This window comes from Electrona antarctica (genome assembly GCF_951216825.1).
Source record: "Electrona antarctica genome assembly, chromosome: 9".
NCBI lineage: Eukaryota > Metazoa > Chordata > Actinopteri > Myctophiformes > Myctophidae > Electrona > Electrona antarctica.
This window is the reverse complement of record NC_136790.1, coordinates 57,829,614-57,846,861: the sequence shown is the minus strand read 5'-3', so window position 1 is coordinate 57,846,861 and position 17,248 is coordinate 57,829,614. Positions and strand designations below refer to the sequence as shown.

Below are 17,248 nucleotides of genomic sequence, written 5' to 3'. Positions count from 1 at the left end.
GCTGCTGTGCTCTCTTGTTGATTATGTTCTGTATGCCCTGCTGCTGTACTCTTGTTGTGTTCATATCCCGTTATCTCATCACGATAGGTTCGCCACTCGTTTTATACATTGTCTAGTCTGGTGTCATTGTTATGTATGTCATGTATGTCATGTCTATAAAAAACCTAATAAAAACTAATATAATAAAAAAAAGCACTAGTACATTTTGTAGTCCAATGTAAGCACTAGTACATTTTGTAGTCCAATGTAAGCACTAGTACATTGTGTAGTCCAATGTCAGCACTAGTACATTTTGTAGTCCAATGTAAGCACTAGTCCATTGTGTAGTCCAATGTAAGCACTAGTACATTGTGTAGTCCAATGTAAGCACTAGTACAGTGTGTAGTCCAATGTCAGCACTAGTACATTGTGTAGTCCAATGTCACTCAGCACTAGTACATCGTGTAGTCCAATGTAAGCACTAGTACATTGTGTAGTCCATATAAGCACTAGTACATTGTGTAGTCCATATAAGCACTAGTACATTGTGTAGTCCATATAAGCACTAGTACATTGTGCTTCAGGTATGTGATGGATGGATGTAAGCACTAGTACATTGTGCTTCAGGTATGTGATGGATGGATGTAAGCACTAGTACATTGTGCTTCAGGTATGTGATGGATGGATGTAAGCACTAGTACATTGTGCTTCAGGTATGTGATGGATGGATAGCTGTATAACAGGTATGTGATGGATGCATAGCTGTATAACATTATATAGTACATTGTGCTTGGTATGTGATGGATGGATAGTGATGTATGGTGATAGTGATGTATGTGATAGTCATGTATGTGATGGATGTATAACAGGTATGTGATGGATGGATAGCTATATAACAGGTATGTGATGGATGGATAGCTGTATAACATTATATCAACGATTAGTAACCTTTTTTTTTAACCAAAACAGTACTTATACTTCTTAATTAAACCACCGTCATTATTTAGTGATTAAAATCTATTGTGACTTGATGTAACGGACAGACTCCAAACTGGTGTCCAGGTGCCATCTGCTGTCCGTCAGCAGGCACTGCATGGGTGTAACATGCGTTGTGTCCACAGCTACAGTCACACAATTCAATACCTTTTACATTCAATGAATTATTGGCATGAGAAAACATGCAAAGCAAGTGTCCAAAAATAATACCAAAAACAGTTGGAAATGGGTAAACTGTAAGTGTCTCTGACACTTTGTCTTTTAAATTATGTATTTATTTTGGAGTAAATTTAGGCCAAAGAGTGTTTTTCGTGCAAAACGAATGCTTGGAATGGATTCAGAATGATGAAAACCCCCTAGTTTGACACATCACATGCTACTTAAAGCATAATGAAATTTGGTCATTTCACATCCTACCCGGTTTGCATCAATTCCATGTGACCTGTCTCTGCACTTAGACTTATTTAAGCAAATTGGATTTCTATCTTGAAGTGACACAGATCTGATTCAGGCTACATTCAGGCTATTTGGCTGCCAGTGTATATCAGGCCTTCAAGATATAAATAATAAAATTAGTATGCTTAAATAAGTCTAAATGCAGAGACAGGTCACATGGAATCAGATTTCTTCAAATGTGACTCGATTCACATCCAGAGGTGGTTTCAAATCTGATTTAAATCCGATCTGAGGAGATCTGTCTCAGTCTGAATGCAACGACCACATGAAGTGACCCAAGTCACATATCAAACTGTCCAAACGTCACTTGAGAGTGGTGTTGAAGGAGTTTAGGGATTCACATGTCTTAATGGCAGCGGTTAGGGAGTTCCACAGTTTAGTGGCATAGGAGCGAAATTAATTTAAGCTCTTGTTTGAGCCGAATCTGGGTTGCACGGTGTTTGTCATTTGTCATATATGATACAGGAAAGAAAGAAAGAAAGAAAGAAAGAAAGGGGGGTCTCCTCCCAGTGGAGATATAATCCATCTGGTCCTTGGTCTGCCCCGGGGTCTCCTCCCAGTGGAGATATAATCCATCTGGTCCTTGGTCTGCCCCGGGGTCTCCTCCCAGTGGAGATATAATCCATCTGGTCCTTGGTCTGCCCCGGGGTCTCCTCCCAGTGGAGATATAATCCATCTGGTCCGAGAGGCATCCTAACCAGATGCCCGAACCACCTAAACTTCTCACCCTGTCTCTAAGGGAGATTAACTTCTCACCCTATCTCTAAGGGAGATGAACTTCTCACCCTATCTCTAAGGGAGGTGAACTTCTCACCCTATCTCTAAGGTAAGTGAACTTCTCACCCTGTCTCTGAGGGAGATGAACTTCTCACCCTGTCTCTAAGGGAGATGAACATCTCACCCTATCTCTAAGGGAGATGAACTTCTCACCCTGTCTCTAAAGGAGATGAACTTCTCACCCGGCCTGTATCTAAAGGAGATGAACTTCTCACCCTGTCTCTAAGAGAGAAGCCATCCCCCCCCGTCGGAGAACCCATTTCGGCCACTCGTTCACATGTTCCTCTCCAGAAAGGCCTGGCAGCTCCTCACGCACTGCTTGTAGACGGTCTGGAAGTCCTCGTGGTTCCCGCCGTACGGGTCCTGGATGATGGTCCCGGGCCTCACGGGGTCGTAGGAGCCCAGCAGCTCCACCTTGGCGCGGCTCTCCTTCACGGCCTTGGCCTTCCTCTTCACGTAGCTCAGGTTGCTCTTGTCCATGCACAGCACGTGGTCGAAGCGCGCCAGGTCCTCCTTGCTCACCTGGCGCGCCACGTGCTTCACGGGCACCCCGTGGGCGCCGAGGCAGGCCAGCGCGCGCGGGTCGGGCTTGTTGCCGGCCCTCGTGGCCGAGGTGGCGGCGCTGTCGATGCGCCAGTCGCCGGCCACGCCCGCCTCCGTCGCCATCTTGCGGAAGACGGCCTCGGCGATGGGCGAGCGGCAGATGTTGCCCAGGCACACAAACAGCACCGACTTGTTGGCGGAGCTGCCGCTGGCTTCCATTTAACGCTCCGCTCGCGGTGGCTTCTTGTTTAACGCTCTGGTCGTAACGCTCCGGTCGTAACGCTCCGGTCGTAACGCTCCGGTCGTAACGCTCCGGTCGTACGAACAGGCCAAAGCAAGTCTCCAAAGTTCCTTCACAAAGTCCCAAGATTCTTCCAATGTCCTCTAAATAATGTCCAAACCCACCAAAAAGTGAATTTTTTCCTTCTAAAAAGGTCCAAATACAACTTTATTCCAAAAGTTTTTTTTCTCCAAAAGTTTATTCCAGTATTCTTCCAAAGTCAAATGTGTTCTAATAATGTCCAATCCCACCAAAAGTGCAATGTTTCCTTCTGAAATATCCAAATACAACTTTCTTCCAGTGTCCAACTTCCTTCCAAAATGTTCAAAGATTCTTCCAGTATTCTTCCAAAGTCAAATGTGTTCTAATAACGTCCCAACTCACCAAAACGTGAGTCTCTTCAGGCTAAAAGGTCTGAATCAAACTTTCTTCCAGTTTCCTTCCAAAGTGTCCATTGCACAAGCTGGGTCACTGATGTCTTATAGAGATGACAGAATGACGTCATCGGATCGGTACTGGCGGGAGAAAGATGTCATCATAGCATAATTGGCGGGATAATGACGTGATGGTATAGTAGCCGGGGAGCCACAGGAATAGTTTAACCTGTGATGTCATAGAGTTTAACCTGTGATGTCATAGAGTTTAACCTGTGATGTCATGCCGTACTTTTTATTTGTGTTTTTTCTATTTTTTTGGTCATTAACAGATTTACCGACATTGATGTAGATCTAGGTCAATTAAAGCCTATTATTTAATCCCTATAGGGTTTTTTCAGACAACTGTCATGATTTAGAAGGCATTTGTAGAATTGTCCTCAGGTCTGTTTCCACATGTAACAGCATGTAAATCAATATTATTTAAGTAAACATCAGTCAGTGCCCTGTCCTGTCCTGTCCTGTCCTGTCCTGTCCTGTCCTGTCCTGTCCTGTCCTGTCCTGTCCTGTCCTGTCCTGTCCTGTCCTGTGCTGTACTGTCCTGTCCTGTCCTGTCCTGTGCTGTGCTGTGCTGTGCTGTGCTGTGCTGCTGTAACCGTCGTACAAATGTACCTTCGGGCCAAAGCTCATACATCTCGCTCACCTCTTTGCATTCGGCTGTTATTTTGAACGAGCTGTTCCGGGTTTGTTCAGCGTCTATATCTTTAGGCACGTTACATCTCCAGACAGCTTTTCTTTTAGATAACTAGCCAGTGTCTCTAGCTGTGTCCAAGCCAGGTGAGAACCGGACCACCTGGAACCCCCTCAAGGACCACCTGGAACCCCCTCAAGGACCACTGGTTGAAACCACTGGTCTTGATGTAAAGATCCATGCAGTGATATTAGTGGCCAATTATGAATTAAGTGGTCAAAACCATGCCTATATTAAATTGTCAATATGTGACCAGATTTGACTGAGAGACTGCCATTGCACAAATTCCAGCTTTTCACCCGAGGAGAAAATATTTTTTTATTTTATTTTTTTCCCAAAATGAGTTAATACAGGCAGACTCTTCATAGAGAATGTCTGAAATAAGTGTCAGAGCTGAAATCGACATGTAAATATGAAATAAACGCTTAAACATGTACCTAGGTGTAATGTTAGAGTCCACAGAAGACATGTAAATATGAAATAAATGCTTAAACATGTAGCTAGGTGTAATGTTAGAGTCCACAGAAGACATGTAAATATGAAATAAATGCTTAAACATGTAGCTAGGTGTAATGTTAGAGACCACAGAAGACATGTAAATATGAAATAAATGCTTAAACATGTAGCTAGGTGTAATGTTAGAGACCACAGAAGACATGTAAATATTAAATAAATGCTTAAACATGTAGCTAGGTGTAATGTTAGAGTCCACAGAAGTGAACCTTTCAACCCTGTTTTCTCAACTCGCTGTTTTCTGCAAGACATTACTCTATAAGCCATATCTCCAAAACTGGTGGGTCAAACTGAACTGAACCAATATGTCAATTTGAAGCTATGATTCCCTGCTTTCATATGACATGAAAAAACGAAAATTCAAAAAAATCCAATGGCAGTCCCTCAGTCAAATGTGGTCACATATAAGTAAATTATTATTATGATAACTCTTAATAATAATAATAATAATAATGGTAATATTATTAATAATAATAATATCTGGGACTAATATAGTGCTTTTCACACTCAAAGAGTAGTAGCTTGTTTCATATTTTCAATTTTTTTGCATATTTTCCTACATAATGCCTAATTTGCATATTTAAATGTACAATTTCATAAAATGTGTAATACAATAAATCATTGTCATCGTAGGGAACTTTCATGGTGAGAGCTATTAAAAGGTTTCAAAATAGTACACAACTAGAAAAAGTGCCCCTCAGGGCACAGGTCTCCACTAGGCCAGGTCAGGTTGTGGCCTCCTGGTGGCGCTATAATAGGCCAATGTGAAAAGGGTGCCATTTGTTCTTACATCATTGATGGCAATTGGATGATTTGAGGCATTTTGTTCCAAAAATGTGTTTTGCAAAACACCTGTTGGTGGCGCTATAACAGGCCAATGTGAAAAGGGTGGGATATATCCCTCAGCCTAGTAGGAAAGTCTGTGAAAGATTTGCACACTGCGTTCATGATTTGAGGCTTTTTGTTCAAAACGGGCCAATCCTGCAAACTTTGAAAGCCAATGTTAGCCAATTAGGATAGATTATGAAATATCGGACAGATCCGTCTTGAACACATGACTATAGAGATAGGGTGTAACGATTTGCGGGATTTTTGGATAGAATCTGGAGGAGTAATGTGTTTTTCAAAAATCGGCCTCCTGGTGGCGCTATAACAGGACATTCTGGAATGTTTGGGGCAGAGGTTCATCGGTGGCATCCAGGGAGTGTGTGTGCAAAATTTAGCATCCACCGGGTTAATGGTGCCGGAGATTAGCTGTTCACAGACGGACGGACGGACGGAGTGCAAAACATACTCTCCCCCCATGCCTGGTGGAGACAATTCAATGGATAAGGGTTAGGGCTGGAGCAAGATATAGCTGTCTGACTGATGCAAACATGACAATGCTGTCCAATGGCGACATCTAGTGTTGTTTCACAGAAGTGCATTTAAACTAGATTGAAAAGTCTGATTGATTGATTGATTGATTGAAGAATTTATTAACAGTTTGCAGAATTACAGTACATTTCAAGCACAAACTCAATACAAAGGCTGTTAACTGTGAGTGGACGACCCAATTAAGCATTACACTTGTTTCCAAAAGGGTCCACCATGTTCAAATCATCAAAACATTTAGAGACACTTCTATAGACAGAACAGGAATTCATCATAAAGGAGGTAAAAAGGGAAAAGAAACATATACAGTGAGGGGAAAAAGGGGGGGGCAGTGGGGGGGGATTCAGATTTTACGGGGGCCAGTTTCGAATTGCAGCCATCCGTAGGTGCCCTTTGAGAGCGGTTTTGAAGGAGTGAAGGGATTCGCATGTCTTAATGACAGTTGGTAGGGCGTTCCACATTTTGGTGGCATAGGAGCGAAAATAATTTAGTCCCTTGTTTGTGCCGAATCTGGTTTGTACATGGTTCGTTGCACTCCCTCTGGTGTTGTGGGTGTGGACTTCGTTAACATTAAGGAAGTATCTAGACAGGTACATGGGTATCTTGGTGGTGTATCGAATCTTGTGGACCAGACCCATTGCAAGATGCTGTACTCTGTCGTCGACCCTAAGCCATTCCAGCCTGTCGAAGTGGGCAGGGGTGAGGTGGGTTCGGGGGGCTAGGTCAAGTAGGAGCCTGACCAGTTTGTTTTGGGAAGTCTGGAGCCTGGTTTTAAGGGCCTTTGAGGTGCTGTGGTACCAGGAGGTGCATGCATAGTCAAAGAAACCCTGTACAAGGGCTCCTGTTAAGGTCTTCAAGGTGTTTTTGTTGACCAGTGAGGAGATCCTGTAGAGGAATCTTGTTCTATGGTTGACTTTTTTGATTACGTTGGTGGCCATTTTATCACCGGAAAGATTAGCCTCCAGGATGGAACCTAGGTAGGTAATTTCATCTTTACGTGTGATAACATTGTCACCCACTCTAACCAAGAAGCCATTTGCCTTGCTGAGATTACTAATAGAGCCAAAGAGAATGGATTCAGTTTTTCCCAGGTGTAAAGATAGTTTGTTATCAGCGAGCCAGGTGCAGATTCTACCGAGTTCAGAGCTGAGGGCATTTTCAACCTGCAGTTTGTCCCTGTCCGAGACCAGCAGTGCTGAGTCATCTGCGAACAGGAACAAGTTGCAGTCACAAGCTGAAGTCATGTCGTTTACATATATTAGGAACAGTAGAGGCCCTAGTATGCTTCCTTGTGGAACGCCACAGCTCACTGGGAGGGGGGGGGGACAGTGTTCCGTTCACTTCCACCATCTGTTCTCTCCCCTCCAGGTAGGATTGCATCCAGCTCACTGATGTGCTATCGAAACCAATTGCTATTAGCTTGTTAACCAGTATGGAGTGGTTCACGGTGTCAAAAGCCTTTTGGAGGTCCAGCATGACCATGCCGCAGTATTTGCCAGCGTCCACCTCTTGTTTGATGTGGTCGCTCAAATAGAGAAGGCATGTGTCAGTGGAGTGGGATGTTCTGAAGCCAGATTGGAACTCGTACAATAATTTATTAGTGGCAAGATACTTTTCAACCTGTTCATAGACTATTTTTTCCATCACTTTCGAGATGGAACTAAGAATAGAAATAGGGCGGTAGTTGCCGGGGTCTAATTTACTCCCTTTCTTGTGCAAGGGGGTTACTTTGGCCAGTTTGAAATCTTGGGGGACCTGTCCCTGTTTGATGGAGAGGTTTACTATGTGGGTGATGATTGGAGCTATAGAGATGGCTGAGTCTCTGAGAAATTTGGAGGGAATGTTGTCATGGCCTGTGGCCTTGTGGGGGTGGAGGGCACTCAGTTTCTTAATTACCTCATCAGTTGTTACCATAACTAGTTTGAAATCGTCTTTACAAACACCTAGGTTTCTCTAGAAGGTTGTAATGTGCTCTACACCAAAGAACCCAGAGTGGGAGGGCAGTTTGTTAACCAGAGTTGTTGCTATGTTTGTAAAGAAGATATTCAAGTAGTTGGCATCAAGGTTGTCAGTGATGAGAGTGTTGTCCGATTTGATGTTTATGTTTGAAAATCTGGTTTTTAGTTTCTGACTATAGCCTAGTTGATTGTTTAGTAGCTTCCAGAGCTCATGAGGATTGTTTTTGTTTTCCTGTGCTTTATCATTAATGAAGTTACTTTTAGCTGATTTGGTCATGGCAGTTACATTGTTTCTTAGCTTGATTCGTTGGGTATTTAGGTTGTTCAAACGAGCTTGGCGAACACTGTCGAAGCGCTTGGCTAGCTTTGACTTGCATTTTAGAAATTCAGAGCATTTTTTGTCTCTGGCTTTCATTGCAGCCAGTATGTCCGAATTCATCCATGGTTCCGAGCGGGTTTTGCCCCTGGTGGTTCTCAAAGGAGCCATGTTGTTCAGTACTGATGTATATTTGGTTTTGAAGCCAAGCCAAGCTTCTTCGACAAGTGTGCTTTTAAGCTCATCGGACCAATCCAGACTCTCCAATACTTGGTTAAAAGCCTCACTAGAGTAGGTTTTGAGGTCCCTTGATATGACTGTTTTGTGGCAGCCGGTCTTAAGTTTTTGTATTTTGCGGGTACAGAATATCATAAAATGATCACTAAGCCCACATACAATAACCCCTTTCTTGGAGATTCTGGATTTGTCCGAGGACAGAATGAGATCAATGACAGTTTGAGTAGAATTACACACTCTAGTGGGTTGGGTAATTAGCTGACTGACACTATGTAGATCACAGAACTTACTGAATGACTTAAACACAGGTGCTTCCTTACGTTGCATGTCTGTATTGTAGTCGCCAATCAGGATTTTCTCTACACATTCCTCCTCAGCTAAACACCCCTCAAGTATATAATAGAACCCATGTTGGTCAGGCGGTCTGTAGACGGTGCCCACTAATACCGATTTAGCCTTTTTGAAAATTAATTCAACCCACACAGTTTCAATTGCATCATGCTGTAAGTCAGTACGAGTAACATATTCAGTGTCTTTGTGAATATACATACACACGCCACCACCATGCCTGTTTCTGTCGTTTCTGATCAAAGAATAGTTCTCTATTTCAACTTCTGGGTATTTGGTTGACTCATCAAGTTTAGTTTCAGAGAAGCTAATGATGTTCGCCTTACCGCATTGAAACATATGCCTGATTTCAGCCATTTTGGGTCCAAGGCTGTTGACGTTCAGGTGAAAGATATGTAGTCCGTTGGCTCTGACTATGGTGCTTATTTCCTCCGTGGTGAAGTAGGGGAGCGGAGGGCCATTGTTGATGTCTGTAGAAGCCGCGGGTTGCCGTGGGGGGAGGGTGGGGGGTGCGTGGGGGTCGATAGGATACTACTGACGAATGAACAAATTAATGAATGAATGAATAATAACTAGAACTGCACTCTGTCGAGTGCCTACTTGCTTGTTGCACACAAGGCCTACTAGTGCTTCTCTTTGAAAGAACGATTGAAATATTGAATTATTAGGTTTAGCTATTTGCTACGTACCTACTTTTTGCACGTAAAAAAGTTGTATTATGAAGTAGGCCTATATCGTAATAAAGATGTGGATTAAAGGACCCAATGCCTTCGATGGTGACGTATATCTCGATCAGTGTCGGGTGGATTAAAGGAAATGCCTATATGTATATGTATATGTAATTTGTAAGTTGATTAGCGGTATACTGTGGTTACTTTTGATGCGTATGCACCGTCCCAGCATATGACGTCAGGGTATAACTGGTATATCTAGCTCTCAATGATGACTAGCTCTCAATGATGACGTAATAAAGATGTGGATTAAAGGACCCAATGCCTTCGATGGTGACGTATATCTCGATCAATGTCGGGTGGATTACAGGAAAAGCCTCTATGTATATGTATATGTAATTTGTAAATTGATTAGTGGTATACTGTGGTTACTTTTGATGCGTATGCACCGTCCCAGCATATGACGTCAGGGTATTACTGGCGTCATATGCTAGCTCTCAATGATGACTAGCTCTCAATGATGACGTAATAAAGATGTGGATTAAAGGTCCCAATGCCAGAGTGTAATTGGTTTTCGATGGTGACGTAATGACGATATGTTTTAGTGTCGGGAGGATTAGAGGTAATGCTCCTATGTATACATGTATGTAGTCAAGTGCCTACTTGCTTGTTGCACACAAGTAGGCCATGTATGTAGTCTGGCACCACTGCCGTATCAGGCACAAGTAGTCATTACGTCATTTGCAGGGACGGTGCATACGCATCGCGGGCGAAACTAGTACTTGCGCGCTCTGCTTGCGCAAGTAATAATAATTAATAATAATTCAAGGTGTAATGGGAGTACTTTTACTGTAAGGTGTAATGGGAGCACTTTGCCCTATAAGGTGTAATGGGAGTACTTTTACTGTAAGGTGTAATGGGAGTACTTTTACTGTAAGGTTTAATGGGAGTACTTTTACTGTAAGGTGTAATGGGAGTACTTTGCCCTGTAAGGTGTAATGGGAGTACATTTACTGTAAGGTGTAATGGGAGTACTTTGCCCTGTAAGGTGTAATGTGAGTAATTGTACTGTAAGGTGTAATGGGAGTAATTTTACTGTAAGGTGTAATGGGAGTACTTTTACTGTAAGGTGTAATGGGAGTACTTTTACTGTAAGGTGTAATGGGAGTACTTTTGAACATCCAGCTCTTTGAACATCCAGACATTGAGCAGTACACCGCCACTGTATTATCCTACATAAACTTCTGCACTGACAATGTGTGCACAAAGAAGCAGATTAAAATCTTCCCTAACCAGAAACCATGGTTTACCAACGGGGTGCGACTACTGCTCAGAGCCCGGGACAGTGCTTTTAGAGCAGGGGACAGGGAGGCTTATAGCAGAGCCAGAGCAGCCCTGAAAAGAGACATTAAAAATGCAAAGCAACAATACAAACAGCGTATTGAGGACAACTTCAGAGACAACAACTCCCGCACCATGTGGCAAGGCATCATAAATCTCACAGACTACAAACAGACCCCTGGTACCCCACCCCCATATCAGGTCAAACAGGTCCTCCAGATCAACAGCAACAAGGCAGCTGGACCCGACGGTGTTCCAGGCCGAGCACTGAAGGCGTGTGCTGGCCAGCTTGCCGCAGTCTTTGCAGACATCTTCAACCTGTCACTCAAGCAAGCGACTGTTCCGACCTGTTTAAAAGCCACTACCATCATTCCTGTCCCCAAAGCCTCAGCCATCACCTGCATGAACGACTACAGGCCGGTCGCTCTCACGCCGGTGATTATGAAATGCTTTGAGAGACTGGTGCTGGCCAACATCAAAACCTGGTAAGTACATTCACCGTAATGGTAAGCATATTCATCGTAATGGTAAGCACATTCATCGTAATGGTAAGCACATTCACCCTAATGGTAGGCACATTCATCGTAATGGTAAGCACATTCATTGTACTTTACATTGTAATGTTAAGTACATTCCTTGTAATGTAAAGTACATTAATTGTAATGCAAATTACATGCTAATGCGAACATGCTAACATGCTAATGCTAACATGCTAACATGCTAAGATGTCTGAGCTGTAAGGGTCCATTTGGTTTTGCTCAGGGGGGGCGGCCCGGTCCCGGCGAGCCACCCCGCGTCTGAAACGGTTGAGAAATGACAGAGTTACGCGTTTCCCAGATTTTCTCCATTGACTTTCAATGTGTGTGTGTGTGCGTGCACATGTGTGCATGTGCGTGCATGTGAGCGCGTGTGTGAGAGTTGGTCAACTTGACCTTGAATCATTAACAAAGTATCATTTTCACCTGGGCTACTCTATGCAAATGCAAACACTATTGAAAGTTAAAAGCACACTGACTATGTGTCTCAATGAGAAATTGCTCTATCGCAAAAAGTAAAAGTCGAATGCGTTTTTTGTTTTCGCCGTGAGTGACCCGAGACATTGAGGTACGCTGTGTGCGATTGTGGTATTGGTACGATAAAAAAACGTGGTTATAAGAGCGAGTTAAGAATTGTGTTTGTGATGAAAACATTGCTGACTCATTCAGGCAGTTAACATGGAGTTTTATGACACATTATGATGGTACACCTGTCGCTTTCAGGGCTGTAGTTCACGTACTGTATGTATCTGTGGTTGTGACATTGGGTGAAAGAGGACGAGTGTGGCTACAAAATTACCGAAACCCATGCGTGTAAAGTGAATATTTGTGAATACGATTTGTTCGGAGAATTTCGGTACAGTCTTCACAGTGGCTTCTCACTCTGACCCGGTCTCTCTCTGGGCGTGTGACACTCTCAGTCGAGATTATTGCTCAGACCACACACACTTTGAACTGCGATAGCGGGCAAACCGTGCAAAGTATTCGAATTCCGTCTGAACCATGACAAAGTTGATGGCCTCGTGTGCTGTTTGACGTTTAAATCGTGTTTCTACGTAACAGTATGCCAGAGTAACTCCAAAGGCTCCAAAGTAACGTGTCGTTTTCTGTTTGCGGGGCTTTGGTAAACCGTGCGGCCGTCCATAGACGTTCCGCGTATTGGTGATTATTATTAAAGATGGAGTGCCACCATTTTTGTATTTTTCCTGTTTTTCATGTGTCTATGAGGTGAAAGTACTTCATTAGACACCCTGGAGTCGTTTTTATGTGCAATGGTGTATTAACTTTGTATTTAGGGTTTCTTCCTGGAGGCTGAACCCTTGACAGTCAAACGGGCCAATGAAATAAACAGTAAAATAGTGACATCACACTATCAGCCCCTCCGCTAACCCCTCCCCTTTTATCATACCACTACAGCTGTGGGTGCGGCTTCAGTTCAGGTGAATCACCACCCATCACCACCCACCAGGCAAACCAGGCATACTTAATGAACTGGTGGGCGTGTCCACATAAAAGCATGATTTTAACAAATACTGTACACTTTTTGGAAAAAGTTCTTCCTCCTTATATTATAATAATACCTGATGATCATGTTTTAGGGTGGAAAAAAATCGTGGCACTCCATCTTTAAGTATGGTGCCGTGCGGCCGGCCATAGACGTCAAAGTTTCGCGTATTGGTGATTATTATTAAGTATGGCGGATTTCAACCTGTGTTTCTTCCATTGCATGGCAGGCACCCAGAATAATAATAATAATAAAGTGTATTTACAGAGCATCCTTCATGACACGCTCATGCAGCGCAAAACAAACAAACAGGCCTACGAGGAAGCTAAACACATCAAACAGCAACACAACGCAAAAGACCTAAAGTCCAAGTACCAAAAACAATGATATAAACATCAAACCAATAATCAATAAAAGCAAAAGCGTTACAATGGCAGTGAAGCAGGCAGAACAGTGAGTATTGCAGAACAAATAAAATCCTAACCCTTATAAAATAAACTAGAAACAAATTTCAAGAAATTTGACTGGGTGCCTGCAGCCCGCCAAGTCTGTGCAGCATTTGAGCCACGGACCACCATTTGATGACATTTAGCCTCTCAGACCCTGTAAGGGTCCATATGGTTACATGTAAGCCAGGTCTCCCCATTGACTTTCAATGGGGTATTTTGTCTACGTTTATTGTGCATTACGTTGCCACCAACATGCTAATACTAACATGCTAATGCTATTGGTTTCGCTCAGGGGGGCGGCTTGGTTCTGGCGAGCCGCCCCGCGTCCGAAACGGTTGAGAAATGACAGAGTTACGTGTTTCCCCGATTTTCTCCATTGACTTTCAATGTGTGTGTGTGTGTGCGTGCACATGTGTGCATGTGCGTGCATGTGCGTCCGTGTGCGCGCGTGTGTGAGAGTTGGTCAACTTGACCATGAATCATTAACAAAGTATAATTTTCACCTGGGCTAGTCTATGCAAATGGAAACTATTGAAAGTTAAAAGCACACTGACTCTCAATGAGAGAACGTATGTCCGAACAAATTGCTCTGTCGCAAAAAGTAAAAGTCGAATGCGATTTTTGTTTTCGCCGTGAGTGACCCGAGACATTGAGGTACGCCGTGTGCGATCATGGTATTGGTACGAAAAAAAACGTGGTTATAAGAGCGAGTTAAGAATTGTGTTTGTGATGAAAAAATTGCTGACTCATTCAGGCAGTTAACATGGAGTTTTTGACACATTATGATGGTACACCTGTCGCTTTCAGGGCTGTAGTTCACGTACTGTATGTATCTGGGCTATGGTTGTGACATTGGGTGAAAGAGGACGAGTGTGGCTACAAAATTACCGAAACCCATGCGTGTAAAGTGAATATTTTGGCCGTGAGGACGATTTGTTCGGAGAATTTCGGTACAGTCTTCACAGTGGCTTCTCACTCTGACCCGCTCTCTCTCTGGGCGTGCGACACTCTGAGTCGAGATTATTGCTCAGACCACACACACTTTGAACTGCGATGGCGGGCAAACCGTGCAACGTATTCAAATTATGTCTGAAGCACGACAAAGTCGATGGCCTCGTGTGCTGTTTGACGTTTAAATCGTGTTTTTACGTACCAGTATGCCAGAGCAATGTGGCTCCAAAGTAACGTGTAGTTTTCTGTTTTTCCACGCGTTTCCCCATCGACTTTGAATGGGGCATTTTTCGCGTAGTTTATTGCGAATTACGTCGGCACGGTAACGCGAATCGGAAAGAAAAGCACAAGCACACCATTCCCGGCCGAGCCGCACGTTTTGATGTATATATTGCGGGCTTTGGTAAACCGTGCGGCCGGCCATAGAGGTCAAAGTTTCGCGTATTGATTTATTATTACGACGATTAAGTATGTGTTGCGGATTTCAACCTGTGTTTCTGCCATTGCATGGCAGGCACCCAGAATTAATCTACAATCTAAGTTAATCGACAGCCAGTCCTTTTTAATTGTACACCATCTTCGTTTAGTTTAGTTTATTGATCATCTTCCAGTGTCAACTGTTATTATTATTTTGGGTGCCTGCCATGCAATGGCAGAAACACAGGTTGAAATCCCAAATGAATACTTATCGTAATAATCACCAATACGCAAAACTTTGACGTCTATGGCCGGCTTTGCCAAAGCCCCGCAATATATACATCAAAACGTGCGGCTCGGCCGGGAATGGTGTGCTTGTGCTTTTCTTTCCGATTCGCGTTACCGTGCCAACGTAATTCGCAATAAACGACGCGAGAAATGCCCATTCAAAGTCAATGGGAAAACGCGTGGAAAAACAGAAAACGACACGTTACTTTGGAGCCACATTACTCTGGCATACTGTTACGTAGAAACACGATTTAAACGTCAAACAGCACACGAGGCCGTCGACCTTGTCGTGGTTCAGACGGAATTCGAATACGTTGCACGGTTTGCCCGCTATCGCAGTTCAAAGTGTGTGTGGTCTGAGCAATATTCTCAACTCAGAGTGTCGCACGCCTAGAGAGAGACCGGGTCAGAGTGAGAAGCCAATGTGAAGACTATACCGAAATTCTCCGAACAAATCGTCCTCACGGCCAAAATATTCACTTTACATGCATGGGTTTCGGTAATTTTGTAGCCACACTCGTCCTCTTTCACCCAATGTCACAACCATAGCCCAGATACATACAGTACGTGAACTACAGCCCTGAAAGCGACAGGTGTACCATCATAATGTGTCATAAAACTCCATGTTAACTGCCTGAATGAGTCAGCAATTTTTTCATCACAAACACAATTCTTAACTCGCTCTTATAACCACGTTTTTTATCGTACCAATACCACGATCGCACACGGCGTACCTCAATGTCTCGGGTCAGTCACGGCGAAAACAAAAATCGCATTCGACTTTTACTTTTTGCGATAGAGCAATTTGTTCGGACATACGTTCTCTCATTGAGAGTCAGTGTGCTTTTAACTTTCAATAGTGGTTGCGTTTTGCATAGAGTAGCCCAGGTGAAAATTATACTTTGTTAATGATTCAAGGTCAAGTTGACCACCTCTCACACACGCGCGCACACGAACGCACATGCACGCACATGCACACATGTGCACGCACACACACACATTGAAAGTCAATGGAGAAAATCGGGGAAACACGTAACTCTGTCATTTCTCAACCGTTTCAGACGCGGGGCGGCTCGCCGGAACTGGGCCGCCCCCCTGAGCGAAACCAAATGGACCCCTTAGCATGTTAGCATTAGCATGTTAGCATGTTAGCATGTTAGCATTAGCATGATAGCATTAGCATGTTAGCATGTTAGCATTAGCATATTAGCATTATAAACTTAGACAAAATACCCCATTGAAAGTCAATGGGGAGACCTGGCTTACATGTAACCAAATGGACCCTTACAGGGACCATTTGAGAGGCTAAATGTCATCAAATGGTGGTCCGTGGCTCAAATGCTGCACAGACTTGGCGAGCTGCAGGCACCCAGTCAAATTTCTTGAAATTTGTTTCTAGTTATTCTTATTATTATTGATCATCTTCCAGTGTCAACTTCAAGTACCAATTATGCAACAATACAAGGACACTGTCACACAATTAAGGTGATCAAAGGGAAAAGGCTGAAGCTAAAAGCTCATAAATGCCGATCCCATTTACAACCAAACATGATTCATGACAACTCAACCTAACCCTAACCCTAACTCAATGCCAATTATCAGATTCACAATACATAAATTAAACACGAAAAACAATCAATCCTACACCCGAAATCACACCCGTGTCAAGATCCACGATCCATAAAAGTTATATTTCACTACATAATCATTAAGTAGAGATTAGGGGCTCCATTTTCGTCACCGCTAAACCCCTTATCCCTAAACATCTTTGCCTTTTTTGAATAGTTCAACTAGCCAATCTACATTGACACGTTGTGAGCTTGTAGACTGGCCATTTTAACTATTCAAAAATGTTTTGCAAAATAGTAAAAAAAAGACAAAGAAGTTTAGGGATAAGGGGTTTAGCGGTGACGGAAATGGAGCCCTAGGTATTTTAATTAAAGGACCAAGCAGTCCTGAAAGAACTTGGTCCTTTTTTGGAATTGCTATTTATTTTCTTCCGCCAAAAATAGCAGTTCTGGCTGAACCGTGCAGTCGGTTTTCGCGAAATTTGGAGATATGGTAGAGGGCCAAGCCAAACGGTGAGGATGCGAAGCCCACAACCATTGGCCAAAGGGTGGCGCTATATTGAAAATGCAAACTTTGACCAGGCATAGCTCATGAAACGTTTGACCATCGGCAATGAAACC

The 17,248-nt window shown here is 43.3% G+C and overlaps 1 protein-coding gene across 1 annotated transcript; it reads right to left on the bottom strand.

Moving 5' to 3' along the window:
• Window positions 1-2,481: 2,481 nt before the first annotated feature.
• LOC306930097 (low molecular weight phosphotyrosine protein phosphatase-like) lies at window positions 2,482-2,970 on the bottom strand (the record flags this gene model as incomplete). Its single annotated transcript, XM_079510840.1, has 1 exon — window positions 2,482-2,970. One exon carries the CDS (start codon window positions 2,968-2,970, stop codon window positions 2,482-2,484), a length of 489 nt encoding a protein of 162 aa, XP_079366966.1.
• Between the last annotated feature and the right edge of the window lie 14,278 nt (window positions 2,971-17,248).